The sequence below is a fragment of the Corapipo altera genome, unplaced genomic scaffold (genome assembly GCF_003945725.1).
Source record: "Corapipo altera isolate COAL_440 unplaced genomic scaffold, ASM394572v1 61281, whole genome shotgun sequence".
Taxonomy (NCBI): domain Eukaryota; kingdom Metazoa; phylum Chordata; class Aves; order Passeriformes; family Pipridae; genus Corapipo; species Corapipo altera.
This window is the reverse complement of record NW_020884921.1, coordinates 494,782-519,231: the sequence shown is the minus strand read 5'-3', so window position 1 is coordinate 519,231 and position 24,450 is coordinate 494,782. Positions and strand designations below refer to the sequence as shown.

The window sequence follows — 24,450 nt, the reverse complement described above, 5'->3', positions numbered from 1 at the left end:
GGGGAAATAGATATCACACTCGTGACTTCTAATATATTGCTGCTTAATGACAGAACTGATAGTTTACCCATCCAATAGTTAGTAGGTGTTCCTCAGAGATTAATTTGTGGGCAGTTTTTCTGTCAAGGACATGAAGATATGAAGAAAAGTATCTAAGCAAATCATCAGAGGGGATGAGAAGAGCTTGCTTATTATTGTAAATAAGGGCTGGAGAGGATTAGGATTGTTGTCTAAATATAATGCAGGTAAACATAATTTGAACTGTAAGTTAGTTTTAGCACGGGAACAAGTTGATCCAAACTGCCCTACTGTTTGAGATGGAGCTTGATAAGCTTATTGAAGGATTTAATTAGCACAGTGTTTGCAACAATAGTAGGTTAAATATTCTCCCAGTGGGGAGGATTGCATCCAACTTTTTATTACAAAAAGAGACTTTTGTATGTCTTGTTTAACGAGTCACCATAATGCACAACTTGATATCTAAGAATTGTTTTGCCAAATGCTGAATTTTCTTCTTCTGGTTTCTGAATTGCTCTTTTCTTTTTTCCTTCTCAAGGGCTTGGATTATTTTAGATCAATACAGAAAGAAGTCAAAGCTTTTCCGTACTAAAGTTCTGTTGGCTCCACTGGGGGATGATTTCCGCTATACTGAGAGCTCAGAATGGGATCAGCAGTACCAAAATTATCAAAAGCTGTTTGATTACATGAATTCTCATCCTGAGTGGCATGTTAAGGTAAACACAGCACATTTTCTGGTTGGTGGAGAAAATAGTATTTCCCAGTATACTGAGATTCTTTATGGAAAAAAAAATTGTAGTTGGATTTGGTTTTTTTTTTTTCAACTATGACGTTTTAACAGCAGATTAATTTGCCTTTTTAGATTACATTTTTTACCTTTAGTACCTTCTCTGCCCCCAAAACAAAAACTTTTCTATTAGTAATATCTGCTTGAAAACTAGAAATAATTCCCAAACTAGATTAATTTGGAGAAGGGCTATTAGGTTTGATTGTTTTCTTAACACTCTTAGTTTTTTTCACAGGCTTCAGACATTGTTATCTAAGGGTATCAGGCTTTGTTACTTAAAACTGTTGTATTTTCTTTTTAGAATTTCAAGTGAATTTTGCTGCTTTATTTGGGTTGTCTTGGTTTTATGGCCCAAAGCAAACAAACAAAAAAATCCTAAGAGACGCCATTTCTGGCTCATGTTTTTGAATACAATGAAATCCAAGACTGACCTGGCTACAGAAGGACTGAGTATACTAACACATTTATCAGATGAGATGTCACCTTAAATCATTAATTATGTTTGAGTGTTAATACACACATTCATATATTCTAATGTGTAAACTGATTGCTCTAAAGACTCCTTATTCTATGGATGTACTCAGACAACCTTTCTTCATCTTTCAGCATGGCAATAAGAAATAGGAGACCACAACCTTGGGGGTTTGAGTATCATGTTAGAGTGCACTGTTGCTGGTTTCACATTTAGGCTTTTTAAACCCAGGTCTGGTATCATTCATCTGGTTTGTGCATGCATCTGTTTTCCCTCATCTTTTCTGAGACCTCCCCTGATTCTTCTAACTGTGTGTTTGAGCAGTGCCTGAAGTACATTAGTTCTTTCTGTTGACTTCTGGACTTGTGTTCTGCATATGAAAGATGATTTCTTGGGATTATACCTTATCTGAAAGCTGGATTTTGCATGTTACCTATGGGATGTGGGTGACATGATGCATGTGAATGACTACTGTGTCTTAGTGGAGGGAGATAGACCTGGACTATACTCTTCAAATTTTTTAAATCTAAAGCTTATCTTTTAAAACTAAAGCTTGCTGCTATTGCTAGCTTTACTCCTGTCAAAGATGGATGTACTGTGCAGGTAGTCACTCTTTGGATACTAGCAGCAACATGCTTTCTGTAGTTCCTACTAATCTGGACTGGATGATTTTGTCTCTGGGCAGAAACTGAAGGCTCTAGCTCTGAAGTCATTCTTTTAAAGACCACTCCTCTCCTGATACATCTGAAAGTTTCTTATTGTACAGGTTCTGCTCAACCCATTTTCAAGGACTCTAGCAGTCTACTTCATTAGCCTCGGTGTGCCCATGTGGATGAATGTCTTGGGAATCACATTAGCCCTTGTGACCCTCATAGAAGTACCCAACCCTTTTTCTGGTCCTTAATATCCAGACAAAAAGTTATGACATCCCCTGGGTCTGCCACTTCATACCTAGAGTACTTTGATCAGCTGGAGTACTGTTAGTATTGGAATATTTCTCCTTTTCATTTTATTCAATTAGTTAGGGTTTTCTTATCTCTCTGGTTTTTTGGGGGTGTTTTTGTGAGTTTTATTGTCTTCTTTTTTCTGTCTTGTGTGTTGTCTGTGGGTTGGGTTTTTTATGTTTGCATGTTTTTGTTTGTTTACTTGTTTTGTTCTAAACTGATGTAATTTATCCTTGAAGATATGAGTTTAAATGGAGAACTTTCATACTCTTCTGCACTTTCCCTAGTGGAATGTAACTCCACAGGCAAGTAACAGATCATGCTCAGCTTTGTTAGAACTGAGATTATATAGAAGAAGAGTTCACGTTTCTTCCTTAAGTCTAGGATATTATTACTTACACAAGGGACTGCCTACTCTGCCTTTCTGATCTTACAAGAGATTTACTGTTTCCGACAGCTCTTTAAGGTGTTTATCTAGTCGATATGTCTGTTACCATTGAGATTCTTCTGCCAGCAGCTATTGTATAGTTCTAAAAGTATGTAGTGCACTGCTGTGAAAGACACCTGCTTTGATCTTGAGGAGTTCAATCTCCCATTCTGAGATCTCCTTTACATCTGTTATACGTAAATTAGGTTGAGTCTTTTTGTATGCCAGTAGAGGAATCTGCCAGCTTATTTCACTGTTTCCATTCACCTGACTTTGATGCTTCCTCTGGTGAGGTTTTATTCCTCTGATGTAACGCAGCCTACAGAATTGAGATCACCTGTGTCTTGACTTCTCTTGATGCATTGATTTTGTTTCTCATTTTCTTCTGAATTCTACTTGTAGGTGCCTATGATAGTGATGGAAAAGACCAAGTGTCATAGAAGTGCCTGTTAAGACAAGGTGTACTAATGATGAGATTTCTGGGCCAATATTTATCTTTCTCTGCTTTACTGCCATTTTAAGTGGCAAGTTCTCATGTCGTACCCATCTAACAGATAGTTGGATGTTCTGAATGATTTTGAAGTAAAACTGGTTTTTTTACATGATGAGAAAGTATGTCTTTATTGTCACAGTGATAGTCCTTATATTCCAAGTCACTTTTAAAAGATTTTTCCCAAAAGCTTGGTTTTGGAGTTGTAAATTGTAGCATGCTACATTGTATGCTTGTTAAAAAAATAATACTAGAAAAAAAATGACTTGATATAAATTTGAGGTATTATCATTATAGTTTGTTATGAGGATACTTCCAGTAACATGATCTTCTGTGCTGTTCCAGCTTTTATTAATTGGTTTTTTCGCTTTCATTCAAAATCGTTTGCCATCTATGCCTTCTATAACACTATCTTTCAATACTAGCAACACTGACATCAATCCCTTTCCCTTTTTTTTTTTTTTCCTTTTGTTCTCCTCAAACTTGAGGGTACCATCTTTTGACCTGCCCTGCAAAGGTCTGCTATTACATTGTCTGAGTATTTTAAAAAATGAGCCGAAGACAGTGAATTTTTTTTTTTGTATTCTCACATGTTACATCTATAAACACAATTTCTTTTTACGTAGTTAAAAAAAAAAACAAACCAAACCAAACAAGCTTCTGAAAGCAAATGCTAATTTTTTTTGATCAACACTCATTTTGGGTTAAGCAAGATCTGGAGCATAAGAGAGTTAATTTTAAAAACACAGGATTAGAACAACTATACGCTTATTGCATTACCTTAAGTTTCTTAGTCCAGACAGCTACTTAGGTAATATTGAGTATTAGAGACTTACTTCAAAGACAAGAGAGAATGCTTCATTTATTTCTTGACAGCTGGTATTTTAGATACCTCTTTATCCTTAAAAAAAAAAAAAATAAAATTCCTATTTCATGAATCACAGAATAGTTTTGGTTCGTGGTGACCTTTAAAGGCCATCTAGTTCAACTGCCCGGCAATGAGTAGGGATATCTTCAATTATACCAGATTTCTGAGAGTCGCATCCCATCCAACCTTTAATGTTTCCAAGGTGGGGCATCCGTAACCTCTCTGGGCACCTTGAGTGTCTTTATATCTAGTCTGAATCTATCCTCCTCTAATTTAAAACCAGTACCTCTTGTCCTAGCACAAAAGGCCCTACTATCTTTCTTAAAAGATAGGCCTGCCCCTGTCTTTCTTAAAAGCCCCCTTTCTGTACTGAAAGGCTGCAGTAAGGTCTCCCCAGAGCCTTGTCCTCTCCAAGCTGAACAACCCGAACTCTCAGCTTTTCCTCATAGGGAATTATTTTTGTGACTCTTTCTGGACCTGCTTCAATGAGTCCATCTCTTTCATGTACTGCGTTGAAATGCTTTTGGAAGAGCTATCCAGCTTGTCTGGTTAGTGTGCAGGGGAACTTTAAAGATCTTTAGGATAGGATTTCTGCTATAATTCTGCTGGAAGAGTGGCGTATTTCTGAAATGTGTATAAAACCAAGCATATGCATTCTCTTTGTATTTCTAAATAAAGAAAATGGAGCCTTGTTACAGTAATTTTAATTTTCATTCAGGCCCAGTTTGGAACTTTATCAGATTACTTTGAAGCTCTGCGTAAAGAAAGCAATTTGGATGAAAAGAGCAGCAATTCATTTTTTCCTGTTTTAAGTGGAGACTTCTTCACCTATGCAGACAGAGATCATCATTACTGGAGTGGATACTTTACGTCACGACCCTTCTATAAACGCCTGGATAGAGTTATGGAATCCTACATACGGTAAATGCTGCTGTCCAGTACATTTGTAACATACATCTTGACACACAGGAGAGATGAATTTATGAGTACTTGTCGTGGTTTAACCCCAGCCAGCAACCAAACCCCAGCAACCACTCTCACTCTCCCACCAGCAGGACTGGAGAGAGAATTGGAAGGGTAAAAGCTGGAAAACTCCTAGGTTGGGATACAGACAGTTTAGTAGGTAAAGCAAAAGCCATGCAGAGATGCAAAGCAGAACAAGGAATTAATTCACTTTTTCCTCTGTTAGGGCAGGTGTTCAGCCATGTCCAGGAGAGCAGGGCCCCATCATGTGTAAAAGTGACTTGAGAAGACAAACACCATCACTCCAAATGTCCTCCACTTCCTCCTCCCCACTTTATATACTGAGCATGGTGCCATATGGTCTGGAATATCCCTCTGGTCTTTTGGGATCACCTGTCCCAGCTGTGTCTCTTCCCAAATTCTCATGCCAGTGTGGCAGTATGAGAAGCAGATAAGGCCTTGGCTCTGTGTAAGTCCTGCTCAACAATAACAAAAATATCTCTGTATTATCAACCCTGTGTTCAGCACAAATGCAAAACACAGCCTCCACACCAGGCATTGGGAAGAAAATTAACTCTGCCCCAGGCAAACCAGCACCATACTCTAAATCTGTTGGACAGATGGAGAAGTGATTTTGAAATGCACTGTTTAAGTTTACTTACAGTAAGGATAGCCTAAATGGGCCCCAAATGCAGGTCTTGGTACAAAGATTGGTTGGTATATCTGTTTTATTAGTAAATTCACAGAAATGCAATGGTATTTTTTCCTTCCAAACAAATAAGTTGTTCTCAAATACTACTGAAGTGATCAGCAAGTCCTGATTCCAACCTTGTGATTAATTTTTCCATGGTATTTCTTGGCTATTTTGAATATATGTATGTATTTGTGGGGGAATGAACCATGAACAGGTTCACGTGTATTCTTTACCAAGAAAAAATGCTTTTGAGTTCCAGCAATGTCAGAATTAAGTAGTATTTCACTGCTACTTAATAGCCAAAAAACAGTGTTCAGACTCAGAGCCTAATATGATAACTACCCATTTAAGTAGCAAAAGAGTTTTTTTTTTTAGGTTTTTCCTGTTTATAAAAAAGTTTCAGGTTTGTGTATTAAAGAAGTACATGTAAACTTAAGTAATTTGTAATGGAGATTGACATCATTGCTGATGTGAGATATAATTGATTTTTTAATCTTAAATAAGAGATGGATGAAGTAGTTTAAAGGGTGATAAAGTCAATGACCAAACGTTTGTTTAAAGTAATGGAGAGATAGGAAGAACAACAGCATAGTTGGGGACAAGTTAGGAACACATTCTGTGTTTTTATTCTTTACTGATGTAAGCAGGGGAAAATTACAGTCATTCTGCAGAAAAAACGATTGTTAAAGTAATTCAGAAGCAGGACAAATGCTGCCGTGATACTTCTAACTGTACAGATGGATAGAAAATACTACATCCTAAAGTTCAGAAATTCTTGGAAAAATTATTTATTTAGGTTAGATGTAAACTGGGCCTAAAGGTAATGTAGTGTAGGCTTTGAGCAACTAGTGATGCAGATTTTGGTCTATTTGTAGTGTCCTGTCAGAAAGAGATAGTGAAAAATTACAGCAAAGTGGAAAACTTGTGGAAACTATTTTAGATGATCTGCAGTAGTTTGAAATAGAGGTGAGAAAATCTAGGCCTAATACAGCTTTTATGGAAAGGTATTCCAGAGATGCTTACCTTTAAGTTGAAGTGTTTGCTAATACAGTGTCATATTTCTAACTGTCTGCCATCTTTGACCATTGTAATGTTTAGAATAATATTAAGACCTGAAAGGAAAATTCTGCATCTGAGAGTCTTTCCCATTAACAGAAAGTAAAATTGAATCCATGTGGGTGGTGGAGAGGGAAATCTAACCTGCATTTTGATTTGCGTTCTCCTCTTTACAGGTACAGTTAGGTCAGGTTTAGGGGCTAACTCAGATTCTTTTTTAAAAAAGGTAAACTGCTTTCAGACAGGATCTATTCGTTGGATAAGTGTGCATCTGATGCCTTTTTTTTTCAACTAAAATATTTTCATTTTCCTTTCAAGTTAAGCTGCAATAGAACAAAGTAGGAGGGATGCATAGATGTAGGAATTTATGCTAAGCAACAGTTAAATTACTGTGATTAAACTCAAGTGTGCTAGTAATTTTAAAAAAGGAATTATAGCTTTCTATCACCTTGATTTTGTGTGTAGTGTCTGAGCAATTACCTAACCTGTAAGAGCAAAATCTCATCCTCTTCCTCAAATATTGACAATATGGAAATGGTTAGGGTGTTACATTTACAGTTTAGTTGGGTATGTGCTAGTTGCAGTTTTTACATAATTGTCACCTATGTGTTGCATAAAGACAAAGAGACTAAACTGAATCCAAAGGTATTTTTCATGTTAACTATTCATATCAATACATAGTCTGAAAAATAGTTGAGTATGTTTGTTAAATTTGTTGTTGTACGTAGTTTAAAACTGAACACATGTACTCACTGGCAGCTTGGGTAAATGTAAAAGTTAATGTATTTTCCTTTTTTATTTTTTATTTTATTTACATGCTTAGGAGTTAGCATTTCAAAAACATATGTTATTTTTCTTTACTTGCTTTTTATAACATCAACTTGTATCGTATTTGTTTCTTCAAATGCTTGAGAAAGCTTAACTACATATCAGATGTACAAAAATAGAACTGCAACATTTGAGGAAAAGAAGATAGGAAAAAAGTTAACAGACATTTTCCTAGAATTTCTACAACCATTTTTGTTAGTGAAATTTTCATAATGACTGGAAATTATGGGGATATTTTTTGTAAAATAAATTTAGATTCTCATAAAGGAAGTGAGAATTTAGTGGTAATATTTTAATGCTAGGCTTTTGCATCAGATGTAGAAGAGAAGGGCTCTGAATTCTATGCAATCTAAGGGTTTTTGAATCCAGTGTTATCACCATTCAGGTGAATGTATAGTGAGCAGGTACCTGAAGTGCTTAAGTCCTTAGAATAATTTAGTTTGTTTAAAGTGCAAATGGCAGAATAGATATTAGCTACTATACAGATTAGTATATTTATTTAAGACAATTTTATTTGATTAATAAGTTGCTTTTAAAATGGAAATTGTATATTTTCTCTAAGGCAGACTATCTATACTGTGATATTTTAAGGCCAAATCTTTATACCTCACACATTTGTGAAAATGGTGTGTTAGTTTGTACTGTCAGATTTTTATTTTAAAGCTCTGTTTTCCATCACAGAAGCCTTGCAGGAAGCTACTGTATGAAGCTAGAAACAGGCTAAAATGTGCAAGATCAAGATTTAAAGAGCTCTTGGAACTATGCATGAGGAAAGACGTGAAACATCAGTTTATTCTTTGGGTAAAATGTGTGTTGCTTTTTACTTTTTAACGCTATATAAATACTTCATTATTCTGTGCAATTCCAGGGCAGCTGAAATTCTCTACTCCTTGGCTTTGGTACAGTCCAGTAAATCTGAGAAGATGAGTGTGTTTCCTTCAGTGAATAACTATAAATTACTGGCAGAAGCCAGGAGGAACCTTGGACTCTTTCAGCATCATGACGCTATTACAGGAACAGCCAAAGATTGGGTAGTTGTGGATTATGGCACTAGGTAATTAAACTTAATTTCCGTTTGCTTTTTTGGAACAGAACTGGTTATTTCAGAGATACAGATTTGATATAGTAACATACTCAGTACTGAGAGTGTAGTGGTGCTCTGCATGAGAAGTGGATCTGATTCCCCATGCTCTTCATTTATTTTAATTCTCTAAGTAGGAATTCGATATCCAGATTTTTAGAGGTTTCACAAGAAGCTAGGTAGATGCAATACTGAGATTTCTTTAATAACAGCTGTTATTTTTTGCAGTAACTGTTATATAGGAGATTATTTTTGTCTTTCTTAAACAATGATCAAGAGATAAGCTAATTTAAGCATATATTCCTTGGAAAATCCCACACCCTCTAATTTACCTTCCTTCAATATGGAAAATCTTTTTGATGTTGACAGTTTTCTACTTAATGTATCTGTTTTTGTTTACTGTTGTTGTAGCTAGTGGGTAGTTGCTTTCTCAGGACTGACAAATTATTCTGTTAACTGCTTCATAGAATTTTTTGAAGAAGATTGTATGATATATGGGTTTGTGTGTATGTACATGCTTTATTTATGGGTTTCTTCAGAAAATTGTTACGTATTGGAATGTTAATAACTAGGAAATTTGATTGAGGTAGATGAGGGTAGACAGTTGATAGTACAGCATGTTCATTAATTATATCATTGTTTTAAATACATCTTAAATACTCCTTCTTATTTTAATCTATTTTGTTACAAGTGTTTTTGAAGCATAGGTGTAATCAAAGTGCCAGCATGCGTAATTAACTTGGTTATGAGACAGTAAAATAAAGGCTTTTTTCACTTTACAAATAAAATTGCCCAGCCCTCTGTATTTAAGAATTAGTAAGCATTGTGTGAATTGAAGCAATGGAAAACATAGTAAAAATTTAAATTTTGTGTTTCTGATTGTTTTTTAAATCCTACATAAATGCAATCTTGACTTTGTGACCAACATCTCAGGCTTGTCTCCACTACAGAAACTGGAAATCAAACATAATCACAAACTTTCATAAGATTAGCATTTTGAAAACGTACTTGAAAAAGTATTCTAAGGGTATACCTTTTATAGTATAATAGATCTACTTCACTTTCACTATGCAAGGCAGGAATGTACTGAAATTCAGAATGTTTCTGCTTTTTTTAGTCTGGTCACCCATTGCAACTAGCTATTCTTAATTCATGCTATATTGATACTAAAAATTACATTTGCTTTTCTACAACTCATATTGTTGAGTTCTTTAATATTTTTAAATTTTGATGTTACGACATTGAATAAAAGCAACTCAAAACTAATTAAAACTTTAAATGTTTTAACAGGCTTTTTCATTCAATAATGAACCTGAAGAAAGTGATAATTGACTCTGCTCATATTCTTGTCCTAAAGGATAAAAGTGCTTATACTTATGATGCATCAACCCCATTCCTGAAGATGGTGAGCTGTCTTTCTTGATTTTTTTCTCAAAATTAAAAGTGATCTCTGTCTTTTCAATACAGTCAGTTTGAGTGACCTGGAAAAGTCAGAACTAAATTTGCGGCTAATCCCTTCTCAAAAATCTTCTTCTTATCACTGTTCGTATTAATTGAAGGTATTAGAAAGTAAAAAGCAAACATTTCAGCAGTTATTGCTGAAAAAAAGCCCACACATCTAAAGCAAAGGGTCTTAGTTTGTTCCACTTTGTGAATTAGATAGTAAAACTAGGTGTTCTAATTTTCTTGTGGGCATAAATTTGTTGATGACTTAGGTGATATGCATATGTCAGTGAATATATAATGGTAGACAGTCCTGTAATTTGACTTGTAACTTAAAAAATATGGGAAGAAGAAAATTTTCATCCCAAACAGAAGTCTAAGCTGAATTTGCGAGACAAAATCTTTTTTTTTTTTTTTTTGCCTTAGCTGAAATTATTTGAAACAGGGAAACAGGAATGTTCAATGAAATGAATGATAAAGTCAGCAACGTTACCCCATTTCTCATTTTGAGACCTGTTTTACAGTGAAGAGCACCTTGACAAAACATGTTCTTGAATTACTCTTCCAGTCATATGTATATATTAAAAAATTGCTAAAATAATTCTTTATACTTTTTATGAGTCTTATACAAATATATATGTATATATATATGCATGTTGCATGTGTGTACTATTTGGGTGTGTGCCAGAAATACATCATTTTTCTCCTGTTTGGAAAGGCTACCAAATTGAATGTGCACCTTCAGAAAGTAAAAATATTTCGAAGTCATTCATGGAATGAAGTTTTTACTTCTGCTCTGAATTATATTGGAAGATGTCTTGATGTTACATTTTACTAAACTTTCTTTGTTCCCGTTCTTTATGAGTCTGGATTAATACCACTGCATTGTAGAAGTACTAATTGCTGTTTAAATTGTGTATTGCCTAGGAGCATACTAAGTCAAACCTATTATTACCACTGTGAAAGCAGAAATTAAAATAAAAGTTCTTATTTCAATGAATTTATTATATATATATAAAATATAAAAAATAAGGAGATTACAGAAGTAGATTATGATTTATCTGTATGACAAACAGTATCTGCAACATATCATAAATGTAGTATCTCTGCAGGACATCAGATATCACAACTTTTTAATGTGGGATTTGTAGACTTCTAACTTCAGTATATTTACAAGAGCCTTTGCAAACCTTGAGCAAGTAGAAAGTTCAAAGGCACTTGTTTTACAGTACAGAATCATGGTATTTGGTGGCCGATGGAAGCTGACATCAAGAATTGCTCACAGATGAGCATTCAGAATGAATGTGAAGTGAGCTGAGAAAGACAAATGATGAAGACTTTGAGATTGAAAATGGATGTTGGTTTTGGGGGGTGAAGAAGGAAAAAAAAACATAGAGGAAGGAACAGAGCGCGGGACTGTAGCAGCAGCATTCCAGCAGGTAGTAGGTACAACTAGAAGAAAGTTTCCCTTCTTGAAGCCCAGAAAAAAAGAAGCTGTAAATAAGATATGATGAAAGGACTCTGGAATGACACTACTTGCACTTTTCCTACTATTCTTAATTGTTAGTTACATGCAAAAGCATGTCACAGTTTTCTTAGTTGATGACTTAGTACTTTTAACTTCATGTGTTAAGTTTTACAGACTCTACATTAGTAAAAAAATGAAAACTAGATGGTTTGGAAGGCAATACACTGAAAAAGAGATCGCAGAACTACCCAACCAATAGGATGAGATTTAAACTGTACGAGTAAAACTGTGCAACTATTGCAACATTCCTGTACATTAGTCTTATTTCTTTAAGTGCAGAAAGAAAATTTTCATGTAAGTGACAATAGTTGGATTTGAAAAACATGATTTTGAGGATGTTTTGAGAAACTGAGAACTTTGCACTTCGGTTTCAAAGTCTGTAGTGGTCAGCGTTGCATGAACTAAAAGGAATGCGTTGTTCATCAACAGCTTGGCTGTTCTCTTACTTAGACTAATGCAACAGTGTCAGCAATGTCTTGTCTCTACGTTTTCTCGGTGGAAATGAGCCCTGGGTCATGTTGCGTTTAAGAAAAGAGAGAAGCCAGTGAAAAGTAAGATCTCAGTATTGTGAAATAATTCTTCACATAATTTATATCACATAAAAATCTTACCACACCTCAAATTATGGTTTTTTTTTTGAAATTTTTCTCTAGGTACAATATAAGGCAACAAGAGCTGATAGAAGACTAGACAGTGAATCCTGGTGATAAATACACAGCAGTGTGGTGTTTCGGGGTCAATTTATAGCAAGGGAAAGTTAATAAAAATATATGATAAGTATTTGCAAAATTTGAAAGAAGTTGGTGATTATGAAGTCTTCTTTGCAAAAATGAAAACAATGGGTAAAAATTTGATACTGGCATCTAATAAGGCATTTAATGAAAACAGGTGTTTCTCAATGAATGGGCCAAATTGAACCTCTTTCTTTTGTCAATCTGAAATACTTATTTTATGAAGTGTAGGGGTCTGTCATCCTGAGTAATGTGCTAAAATAGGCTTTGGTTAATGGTATTGTTAACATGGTTTTCTACTTCACAAAATTCATAGAGAAAGTTCCTATATTATCAATTTAAGTGTATTCAAAAGCAAATTCAAAGATATTTTCTTGCAGGATGATGTTCAGGCCTCTCAAGATTCTTTGCCACACAAGACAGTTATGAAGCTGACATTGCAACCAAGGTAAATAATTTACATATTACTTAGTGTCTGAGGTTCTTTTAGCAATGTATGTGTTTTCATTACCTAGTAAGTAGCTTTTTATACCATATCCTTTTTTTTTTCTTTCAATTTTCACTCGAAGTAGAGCTAGAAGTTAAAAAAAAAAGTAGTCTGGGATATTATGCTAATACTGTTATTTCTAATTGAAAGAGGACACAGCATGGTAAAATATAGGCATTTCTCACATACCACATCTGAAGCAAGTATTCTGTTTCTGTGTGATTTTAGAACATTGTAATACTAAATAAATTATGCTAGAGAGAAGCAGTAGAGAATTCTAATTAAACAGAATTTCAGGTGCTGCAATTAGCATTGTGAGCAAAACCTTTTTTATATAAGGCCTCAAAATCACAATTTCTAAATACTGTATTGTCTTAAGAATTCAAGTAAAAGGTAAACTAGGACAATGTCTTCTCTTAACTCCAACTTTCCACTGTATTAAGAAGGCTTTCTTTTTAATTTATATGTAGTTGTAGAGTATTCGGTTGAAACTGACATTCAGCTGTTCCCATGAACACTCAGTATCCTACCTGAAATAACTTACACATCCATTAAAAGTTGACTAATCCTAATGAAGTGAATAAGACCTATGGGTATGAGAGCTACTGTGTGTAAATCAAGTAATACATGGGTTTTGCTCATAGAGTGGAAGATTTAAGATTCATTTAAAAAGCAGTGAATGCTATTTTTACTGATGTTGGCATTTAATTTCTCTAGTTCTAGCAAGTGGCAAGCTAATAAAACTTACCTAATTCATGAAGGTGTCTGACTATTCAGCAGAATAACTGCTACTGTTAAAAAGTTCTAATCAAGTTTTTGAAAAGTGAGTGAAGTTTAGTCCTTGTGAGCTTTTGGGCAAAGCTGTCTTCAGTCCTCCAACACTGAATGTACATAATGTGTTTTAATATAAGCTTTTCTCTAGAGCATACTATTTTTTAAGTAGGAACTTTTATTCTCTTATTGGAGTGCTAGATAGGTGCTAATAAATTGTCTTAATGTTATCCAAAATGGCCAAGGATTCAGGTGCTTAGATGTTTATTTAACTAAAATATTTCAACATTTTCAAAATTATCCCCTCATGTTTCTTCACTGTAAGAGGATTGTATATATAGTATATAAACACTTGTTTGGAGGGATGTTATAATTTAGACTTTCTTTGCCGTTTGAGGATAGCTTTATTGCTTTTGCTCTCCTTGCCTAGGTTAGCTATTGAAATATTCCCTGTGCCCCTTTCACCCCCTGATATGCCTTTTGTTGGCATCCACTGTTCCACTTATTTCTTTGCATAATATACTGAGTATATTATAAACCCTTTTTGGTGTTTATTCATTTCAAGCATTTGCTTTTTCTTTTTTTTTTTTTTAAACTCTTAGTTGTGCGTTAAATAGATATTCATGACATTAAAATTAATATTACTGTAGCAACGTTTTGCTATTGTTCTATAAATTGGTCCTAACTTACTGAGAAGATAACAATGATAGAAAATTGCTGATTTTACCTTGTCTGGTAATGTGAAGGTACCATATAGTCTTATAAGATGTGGTTGATGTTCCAAGGACTGTGCAGTCAGAAATATGGGAGATAGAATAAAGAACGTAAATTAGTGAGGGAGAAGGAGCAGAGAAATATTGTAAGAGAATATTGATATTGCCGACTAAAACCCTGTTTCTTTTTGTAGTGATTTCCATTTTGGAAACACTTCAAAAATAATGCTTAAGAGTACACTACTTCATGCTTTCTTTGTTGTTGAAATTTTCATTTGAATATGTTCTTTGTTAGACTGTTTTCGCTTATAAAAATGAGCTTAGTCTTTTTAGGCATCTAACTTTATCTCTGGTTGTAGTCTGAATCTCCACTGACATTGTTATCATTGGGAAAAGTTGTATGTAAGCTGACACAGTAACATTTGGTTAAATCTAGTGTTTGATTATTATGACTGTGCATCTGAGATTATTAGTAGAATTTTGTGAGAAATGTTAATTTCAGTAGAAACATAAAATCAACTCAATAAATCTATAATTAAGGATTATGGCGCTTAAACTTCAAAGTCTGAGGCTTGTAAGAGAGAAACTGATTTTTCATTTGAAGTTTTGAAGCATTAGCAGATTGAAAATACTGATTTTCATCAAGACTTTATTATTCGCTTATCTTCTGTTCGTAGTAGTCTTTATTGTTCATGTCTCTATAATCAAATCTCTAGATTTCTGTCTGTTAGTGTGTTCTAATATATCATTATATGGGATAGAAATTAAGTCAATGTAACTGTGAAGATGTTACTTTTCTTTAATTGGCTATTTAGCTTTTGGTACTTTTGCATTTCTATCTCAAGACTTTTGAAAATAGCTGTATTGTAAATTGGTTATTCTTGTAAGAGTTTGGTTCATATCGCCTATAATTTTAAAATCTGATTAATTACTCTATCATTTTTTTTCTTATTATTTTACTAGTTGCAAATATAACCTGCTTTTCTCTGAGAAAGTAGTTGGTAGTATGTTTTTGTGTCTTTCATCAAACCTTCCTTTTTGGTGTTTTTTATTTAAGTGTTCTCTTCACTGCTCATGAAAATTGTAGTCAGTACTGAAAACCGATCTGACAGGCTGTACAGGAGACCTAGTAAAACTTGATTACATGGAAAAAAAGAAAACAGGAAAAGACCTATCTTTCAGTATTTATTGTTCTGGTGTTAGGTATCTCCATGTTGTTGTGTAGCTGAGAAGTATCTTTGAAACTATTTCTAAGTAGGTGCCATTTGTAATATATTTAGTATTGTTTCTGCCCTCACCTGGGCATCTCTTCTCTGTAGTGCTTTGTTGCCTTATTTTTATGAATCCATAGTTTTATTTAAAAAGTAATGTGTTAATTTCAATTAAATATGTATGCAGAGTATTTTAAATCTTACTGTAACTCCATCACCTTAGAACAACTAAGTGATCTTCTGATATGGCTTTTGAATACTGAAATTATGGAGTCTTCAATTACACTACATCCCTTTCAACTGCTAAATGAAGTTGCATGCTTTTTAAAAAATTGTTACTTCCATCTGAAAAACGAAGCTTTCCATGTCTAACTAGATGTGGAACTACTTCTGTCTTGTTTTGAAATTTGAAGTTACTGCACGTCTTGGAGAAAAAGCCCATGAGTGAGCTGATAAATTGGTTGCTGGTTCATCCTTCTGTGAGTGCCCAGTACAATATATAATTATAATTGATATAATTATAGTTTTTTAGAAGTAGTCTGCCAGAGGTCATACTTCCCAAATGGCAAAAGACTTGCACTCAGTGGACTTGGCAGGGTGGGTTGTGTTTGAATGTCTTGTTGTCACATTTGGGCTGTTAGTAGCAGATGAAGGATATGTTGACAGTGTGAATGGGAGGATTTTTTAGCTTTTCTTTTTAGTTCTATGTACATTGTTTCCTGGAGGCAGCATTGCAAGGGAATGTGATACACACCCAAATGACTGAATTGACTGTTTGGACCAGCTTGGATTTTCTAGTAGTATTATTTGGCACAACACGGTGAACCTGGGAGTGAGAAGACCTAACAAGAGCAATCATGCTTTTTATTTTTTTTAACTCCCCGTTTTGTTTTAACTTTTGAACCTTTCTGTACCTGGCCGGGAAGTTTCAGTACTGAGCTCCACTGTGCTCTACAGGCATGGTTTAAGGCATCCTAACCAAACTGAAGATACTGTGATATTGAAAGATTTCTAAAAATCATTGATCCAGGATTTAGTACTAAACTGACAATTCTAATAATTTTCCCACAAATAACTTCTATCAGCTAATCTTAGAGAAACATTATGATATATCTTTCTATTCAGGCTACTTCAATAGCTTAGCAGACACAATTTCCACTAGTTGAAATGTTTAGGTTACCTAGGGGGTTATTTATGAGGAGGATGCGCTGTAATCAATTATTTCTTCAAAGATCTATTAAAGCACCAAGCAGTTTATTGATATCCACCTTATAAAAGAAAGTTTCTTGTTTTCAGATAGAGGATACAAAATCAACTAGGCTATTGTCCTTACTTCAGTATCTATGAGCAGGTTTTGGCATAAGATTGTAGTTAAAGTTTTGGCACAAGTTGTTTCTAACCTCTTAGGTCCAAAATTTGTGATCTTTTATTGAGAAAGAAAATCCTCCAAGATTTTTCAAGTTGCTTATCTTTTCAAAAATTCACTTGGAAGAGGTGGGGTACCCACTGCTTTCTCAACACAGCACTATAATATAGAAATTAAAGCTATGTTATTAAGCTTAATGTGTGATAAGAATAATGCACAAAAATTCTTGACAGAGCACTGTATATGTTGCTGTATTTGGTTGGATAATGACAGCAAGAATAACTTTTCTGAGAAGGAAGCTTTGTTGGTGTGATATACCATAACTGTGTCTTTCTGAGCTTAGAAAGTGACTGGACTGGGGTAATACTCTCATTTGGCAACTTTAAGTTTGGTGGTGGGGTTTTTTTTTGGTTTTCTGTTTTTTTTGACCTGCGTTGCCCTTGTTAGTGTAATCAATCTAAACTTAAATTACAAGGAAAGGACCCTCCAACAGCATTTGGCAGTTTAATAAGGAACATTTTAATTACCTTTTATGCTTGCATGATTTCTGTAACATATGTATTCCCAACTATATTCTGAAACAGCTGGAAAAAAAAAAGAGTTGAATTGTCAGTGAGGGGAAAAAAAAAATTTAGAGAAAACAAGAAAGAATAGAGTAACGTTTGAGTTCAGAAGTATTTGTGACAACTTGTACATTTTTAATATGCACACTTGTTCCCTAGAAGGAAAAAAAATAAGCCAACAAATGAACCCTAACCTAAAAAATATTTCTAGTTTTTTATTGGGTGAAATAGGGATGACAATATGCACAACCTTATTATGTTTTTGTTAAAGTGAAATGTCTGTATTCGTATTTTTAAGGAAGGTGGACAGGATATGAATATTCATTCAGTCAAACCTTAACACTCTGCTTCTGTTGTGCTTAATTAAGCACTTGTATTAAACACACATTTAATACAAATGTTCAAGAAGTTAAAAAATTAGAAAACACTTTGAAAATTATATGTGAAGAGCCTTCACTTTTAGTTTCCAGTATTCTGGCTGCTTAGATTAAATACAGCCTAATGATTTTTTTTAAATTACTTTGAAGTGTAACTCTTGATGTTCAGCTGCCTGATCAATTTTCTAGATTTCAGGTGACCTGTTACTGCCATGAACATGTTCTGTTTGTAGTGAACTCAAGGTCATTTTAACTGAATCGGATGAGTATTTAAAAAGCATTCTCCTTGATTTTTGTTAAGGAAGAACTGTTGCAAAGGCAGTTAAATGTTTGGCTAACACAGGATAATCCAGACTGTGTCTGACTCTAGAAACATCAGTTAATGTGAACTTGAAATAAATATTTCAGTAAAAACCATTCTGGTAAAAGGGGTGACTTCAAAATGAACAAAACCAAAACCATGATACATGGTACATTCATTCTGGTGGAAGTTAGCTGTGCAACTGTGCAACTGTCTTTATGACCAAAACTGGCACACTCTCCATTGACAGTGTCTAATCGGACAGAAAGTGAGGGGTATGGAAGAGTTTACAACACACTGATCTCTTTATTCCCACTCTTTTTTCTGTAAGGTCGCAACAGTTTTTTCAGAGGTTTTCTTATGTACTGGGCAAGTTTTCTACTGTTTGTGTTAACTATACTACCTGCAGGCTTATCTCAGATCTGACTCCAGGCACTGGTATTTGACATCTCTCTAAAGGCTTATCTGTGAACCCTAAAAATGCAACAACAAATAAGCTAGGAGATGAACGCCTGTTTTGATGTGAGGATAGCTCTTTAAAACTGAACTGTGGTATATTTTTTGAGTTATATAAATTTTAATTAAGAAAAAGAAAAAAGTAGCTTTAATTTGCAATTAATTGTACTCCAGAGTTTTTTGTGGAATGAATTTTTGAATGTTATGCTTCTAAATTCAAGTTATTCCAAAAGTTGTTACATTTCAAACTTTTAATCATTACTTCTTCAGTGGATAAAAATTCTTATAAATCAAGCTTTTTTCATTTTTTGGTCTGTCTTATTGTTGATGAGCCAATGACAGTCTGTTCTAAATATTTTTGTTTACGAACTATCTTTGCCATTGCAAAATTAAACCACTAAATAAGTTCATAGTTTGTAGGATTTGTAGAATCTTTGAAGTTCTTCAAAACTGCGCAACTTTTTGATTTTCATTTCAGTGCACAGAATATCAGCATTTTTTGTTGGAGTTCGCAGTACCCATGCAGTCAGATTGTGAGGGTGTTTGATGCTTCAGTTACTATAAAAATTATAACAGTAAAATGAAATACAACAATTAGGTCTTATAAGAAATTTCTGGTTTTCTCTGAGAACACTGTAATGAAAGTGTCATATTGTAGTGGTTTGAACCTTGTTTTCCTCCCAGAGGCTAAGAAAAGTGGTAACCCCCAGGGGTGGAAACCCCTGGAAGTTTTGAAGTTCTGTCCAATGAGCGCTCCTGCAGAAATGTAAACATATCACAAGCACCGGAAGAGAAGAGTTGTAGTTTGGTTGTTAGAAGAAGTAGCCATGTTGTAGGAGCCACGAGGAAGGGGGCCCGGAGCCCCTCGGGGCCTCTGGGGCCCCCCCAGCCCCAGAAGAAATAGATAAACTATACATACTTTAGGGGAAGGAAAAAAACCCTGTTTTCAGAAAACAAAGTGATCATTATGAGGGAATATGCTAGTGAATGGTTGAATAGAGCTGAAAGATCTACATTATATGCATGTACTTGTTGAAGCAGTTTTGGAAGTAGAATATACACATTTTCCGTATATTAGTACATTTGTGTATTTTTTTTTTTTCCAGACACTGACCCCTTCACCCTTTTTACTGGAGTTACTTTGAGGCAATATTGTAGTTAGTCCAAGACTCTCAAGGCACAGACTGAAGTGATATGGAATACTTAAAAGTCTTTCTGCTCTTCTGAACCAGATTTTTTTTCCCTTCTAAATGCAGATTTATAAAGCCTGCACTACAAGAGGAACAAGGAAAGGATTTTAGTGAAGGTACTTCCTGATCCTGAAAAAGTCAGGGGGCTTCAAGCCCATCTTGGACCTCAGAACACCTCACAACTTTGTGGTAAAAGACAAATTTAAAATAGTGCCTTTGGGCTTAATCCTTTTATCCTTAACTGGAGAGTAGTTATGTGCTCCAGATTAGGATATGTGTGCCACTACAATCCATCTAAATCATATAGGAAGTATATGTATCTGGCATATGTAATAGGTACATAACGTTTAAAAGTCTTGTCTTAGGTTGATGTTGATATTTTTGTGTTCTCAAAATTTGTAGTTCTTGCTGTGCTGTTGTCTGTTTATTGTGAATGCTGTTTTCTTGAGGGTGTTCCATGGTTTGTTCTTAAAAAAAGACACACAAAGTTCCTGTTTCCTGTGAGAGTGGAGGGTTGGATTATGTGTCTGTTGTCTGCCTAATTCTGTGCCTTTTGCATGAGCAATGGATATTATAAAGATTTACCTGTAGAGTTACAAAAAAGAGAATTCATAGGAATGCATGTGTGTGAGTTCTCTCCCCTTCATTAATGAGCCTAAAATTCAGCTCTGGGTTTGTCACTAGGAAGAGTAATCCTGGAGTGATTCTGAAATGTCAAACTAAGATAATGGAACTTTTTTTAAGCACAGGATCATACTTTTATTTATTTGTGTCTTAATCCAAGCTGTCAACCACAACTGCTTTTAGAAAGAATATTTAATTTTACCATAGCTCTATTTCTAAACTACACGGTTAACTTGCTCTTCAAATACTGTTATAATCATAGCATTATTTTACATTGTGTTAGTCTCTACTGAATTCTTGTGAATTTACTTATTTGTTAATAGTATCTCTTTTTTATTTCTTGATGTCACCAGTTGGATATTGAAATGAAGAGCTGATCTGTGGATAATAGATTCTGTTTCCACTGTTTTCTACCTTATGAAAGCAGCACAAATTTATATTGTGTGCCTGTAGTTTCAGGTTGAGATTACCTTCCTACTAATTCTTCTGCATGATATTTTTCATAAACTGCAAAAGATGTCTTATTAGGAAGATGAAGAAGATTTTAGTATTCTTCATATTTGATAATATTTGATTATATGTATTCAAGATTAATATTCTACTCTATAATGAACATTTTAATTGGATTACAATTTACTCCTTAGATGTAAATTGACTTTTTTTTTCTTGCTACATCTGTGACAGTATTGGTGAATGAAAGAATTTATCTGAATGTGATGCAGAGGAACATATTAGCATTATTTATTTTATCCAGTTAGGTAAGCTGATAAATCTCTTTAGACTTTATCCAGTTAATGAAAAACCTCTTGGGAAGCTATTGGAATCTACTTTTGGGGATAACCTGCTTTACTCTAGATAGAGACTAAATAGAGAACTCTTAGCTTAATTTGATTTTTATTAAACTACACATACTCCCATTCCCCCAAATTTCATGTTTACATCTGACACTATATCTGAGTGTAGCTCTTGACTCATGAGTTTTCCCCCATAAAAGACTTCTTTATTTGATAAAATGTCTTGGATTGTATGGTTATGAATCGTAATGTTTTCAGTATCCACTGTATCTCGACAGCTGGTTGCCTAGCTATTTTTCAGATTTTCATTGATAAATATTGGATATCACATATTATTCAAATTATATAATTTGGTATCTGAGTAGGGAGGAATTTTTTTTGTGCAAAGTGAGGCCAAATACAAGCAAGGAATTCCTTAGGTCAGATAATAAAGTCTCAAGTAGTTTCCTTTTCTGTCAGTCATGCTAATAGAGTAAATCATAAATAGATTATAAATTTGAAGTCATACTGGGAACAAACACCCTATATAGGATTAGTGTTTAAAATTGTCTTAGTAAACTGGAGACATTATTTTGTAGTCAGAGGATGAAATGAAGCAGGCAAGTGGAAGAATAATGTGTTGACTAATCAAATAGACAGTAGTATTGCAGAAGAAGACTAGGCATTACAGAAGTTCAGACTGAGAGTGTTACTTGTATGGTATCAAAAGCAATTTTGCTTTGGGGTGATTGAAATGGAAATATTCTGTGTAAAATACAGCTGAAATAGTGTGCTATACTCGAGTGATGAAGAGTGAAAAAAATATAGTATCTAGCTTTTGAAAACATACTTTGAGAGATGAGACTTGAAAGGTGAACAGGAAATGAGTACTAATTCAAAGAAAGCAACCAAAGAGATGTTGAAAAAGCATAATCTGTTTAGTTTGAAAAGGCTGATAATGAAGAAGATAAATACGTACAGGTTTGTTACAAAGAGTTGTATTATACTTGCAGTGGAAAAAATGAAGACATACTTGGAGAAAATGTTGTTTAAAGTAACTAAAAATATAATTGTATATTAGCAAAACTGGTTCTTGAGCTGCAAAACATTATAATCAGTTTTGGATATTTTCAAGAAGAGTGTTTGCAGCATTTGTCAAAGTTTAGCCTACTGAATTCTCATTTTGGTTGAGGTCAAACTACAGCAACCTTCTGGTCCAGTGGGTTTTTTGTTAATATCTAGATTTTAACTCCTTTCTTCAATTTAGTCTTGAGAGTGATAGCAAAATAGGATACTTTGTTGTACCTAGCATGACCTCAGATTATAGACTAGTCTGTTTGGTACACAGACTTCTGTTTGACCAAGTGGAATAAAAGAGAAAAGTGGATTGGTTTAAGGCAGACAAGACCTTCCTGTGATCTGAAGTGTTGCCTGATGTTTATATGAAAACTCATTGATCTAATAAGAGAACATCTCTGCTTCAAGTTGCTGTCCCTAATGCACAAGCACAACAACTTACACTCTGTTTGTCATACAGGCCAATGGAATTTCCTGTTTAGGATAAAAAGGTTTTTTTCCTCTGTTTTTTTTCCATTTTTCCAAGTGACAAATGTTATTTTGTCACTTGGCACACCTACTATTATACAGTAATGCTTCTGGGGTTTTGTGGAGGGGTTTCTTGTTCGTAGGTTTTATTTTCACTACTGTGGGAAGGTAGATTTCTGATGATGTGAGGATTAGGGAGTAGTGTAATAACTATGTAGATTAACAGAAACAGATCAATTCTCTATAGGAATGCAAAGGGTCAAGTAATTTTGTAATACTGGAAAATCCTTAATTTTTCCTCTACCTCTCCACACTCCTCCATCTTCCTGTCTCCCAGAAGTTCTTTTTCTGTAAATTAGTTGGTATGGCTTGACATGGAAATGTATTTCCCTTTTTGGAAAAAAACCCCACAAAAACCTCTGATGCAGAGTGATTCCATCTAATGGGTATTACCAATTTTGTTCCCTTTCAGAATAAGAACTAGGAAGAAAATAATTTCTCTGCTATTGGAAAAGTACCCATGCGTATCTCTTCAAAAATACGTTAAATAATTCCTCAGGGGATTGTGGACTTTTTATGGCAAAATTAACTGACACATTGATTTAGATGCTTTTTGTTTCCTTGTTTTTTGTAGGGTTTGCCTCTATTAAAAGAAGGTTGTGGGCCAGATGTCACTGATAATAGTGCAAGGTACACAGAGAAATAGAGTTCAGTGTTTTGAATAGCATAATAAAATATAATAAAAAATACATTATAAGAAAAGTATAATTTGGATGAAATCATGAGAACTTTTTTGCATTTCAGAAATAAATATTCATGTTACAGAGAGGGAAATACAGATAGTTTATATACTGTCAGAGCCAAATTTTCTTTAAAACAAGCAATAATCAGACTTCAATATGTTTGGAAAGTGGATTGGGCACATGATTTTCATGCATGAGGTTTTGAATGACTTTGTCCAAAACTTTCTCTGTTATGTAACTTTCTTACTAATTGGATTTGGAATAGGAATCAGAAGTGTCTTGAAATGCTGTAAAACATACAGTTTCTGAAGCTCAATTTAGTAACTGACAGAAGAGTTTTAGGAAAAAAGCATTAATCTGCTGTCCAGAAGAGTGTCACAATCACGAGCCTGCACAGTTGGCTTTTGATGAGTCTTGTTCCTAAAAGAATATTAAGAACAGAATATGGATTGAGATGTTGGAAAATATCTGATTTCTGTATAACCGAAAAGTCAGTATGAACAGATAATATCCTGAACCCCTTATTAAAAAGAAAAAAATCATTCAAGTTGTATATATGGCATTTATTTTCAGAAAAATTGTTTTATAGGCTTTGTCAATCTTCAGTAGTTCGTAGCAGAAAGGTACACAAAATGAATGAGTGGACCTGTACTTAAAAAGTCATGTTAATCATGCTTTTGACTGAGGAAACCTTGAGTCTTATGTGAGGAACCGTAAGTGCTTTTAACAGAGATAGGTAGCTTGACATAACTTTTTTTTTTACCTGGTATTTTGAGTATATTGGGAAAATATTCAGAGTTTTCCAGAATTGTTATGGTTAGGTTTGATTCAAAGTTTTTCCCCATGGACCTCTAAAGCAAGGAAAGAGCTTTTTAAATAACAGGAGAGGAATTTTTGTGGTCACGTTATTTTTAGTTTTATTCTGTATTAAATAAGTGATGAAAATAAGTATGTACATGTTGTCTTGGGCTTCAGTGCAAGAATCATGAAAGTCTTCAGG

At 34.3% G+C, this 24,450-nt stretch overlaps 1 protein-coding gene across 1 annotated transcript in view; it reads left to right on the top strand.

Moving 5' to 3' along the window:
• Positions 1–24,450, top strand: part of MAN2A1 (mannosidase alpha class 2A member 1) — a 111,437-nt gene that overhangs the window by 41,716 nt on the left and 45,271 nt on the right. The window contains exons 8-12 of the mRNA XM_027656847.1: positions 557–734; positions 4,725–4,927; positions 8,416–8,601; positions 9,919–10,033; positions 12,711–12,778. Of these exons, the coding sequence (XP_027512648.1) occupies positions 557–734; positions 4,725–4,927; positions 8,416–8,601; positions 9,919–10,033; positions 12,711–12,778 (750 nt within the window). The remainder of the gene's footprint in view (positions 1–556; positions 735–4,724; positions 4,928–8,415; positions 8,602–9,918; positions 10,034–12,710; positions 12,779–24,450) is intronic.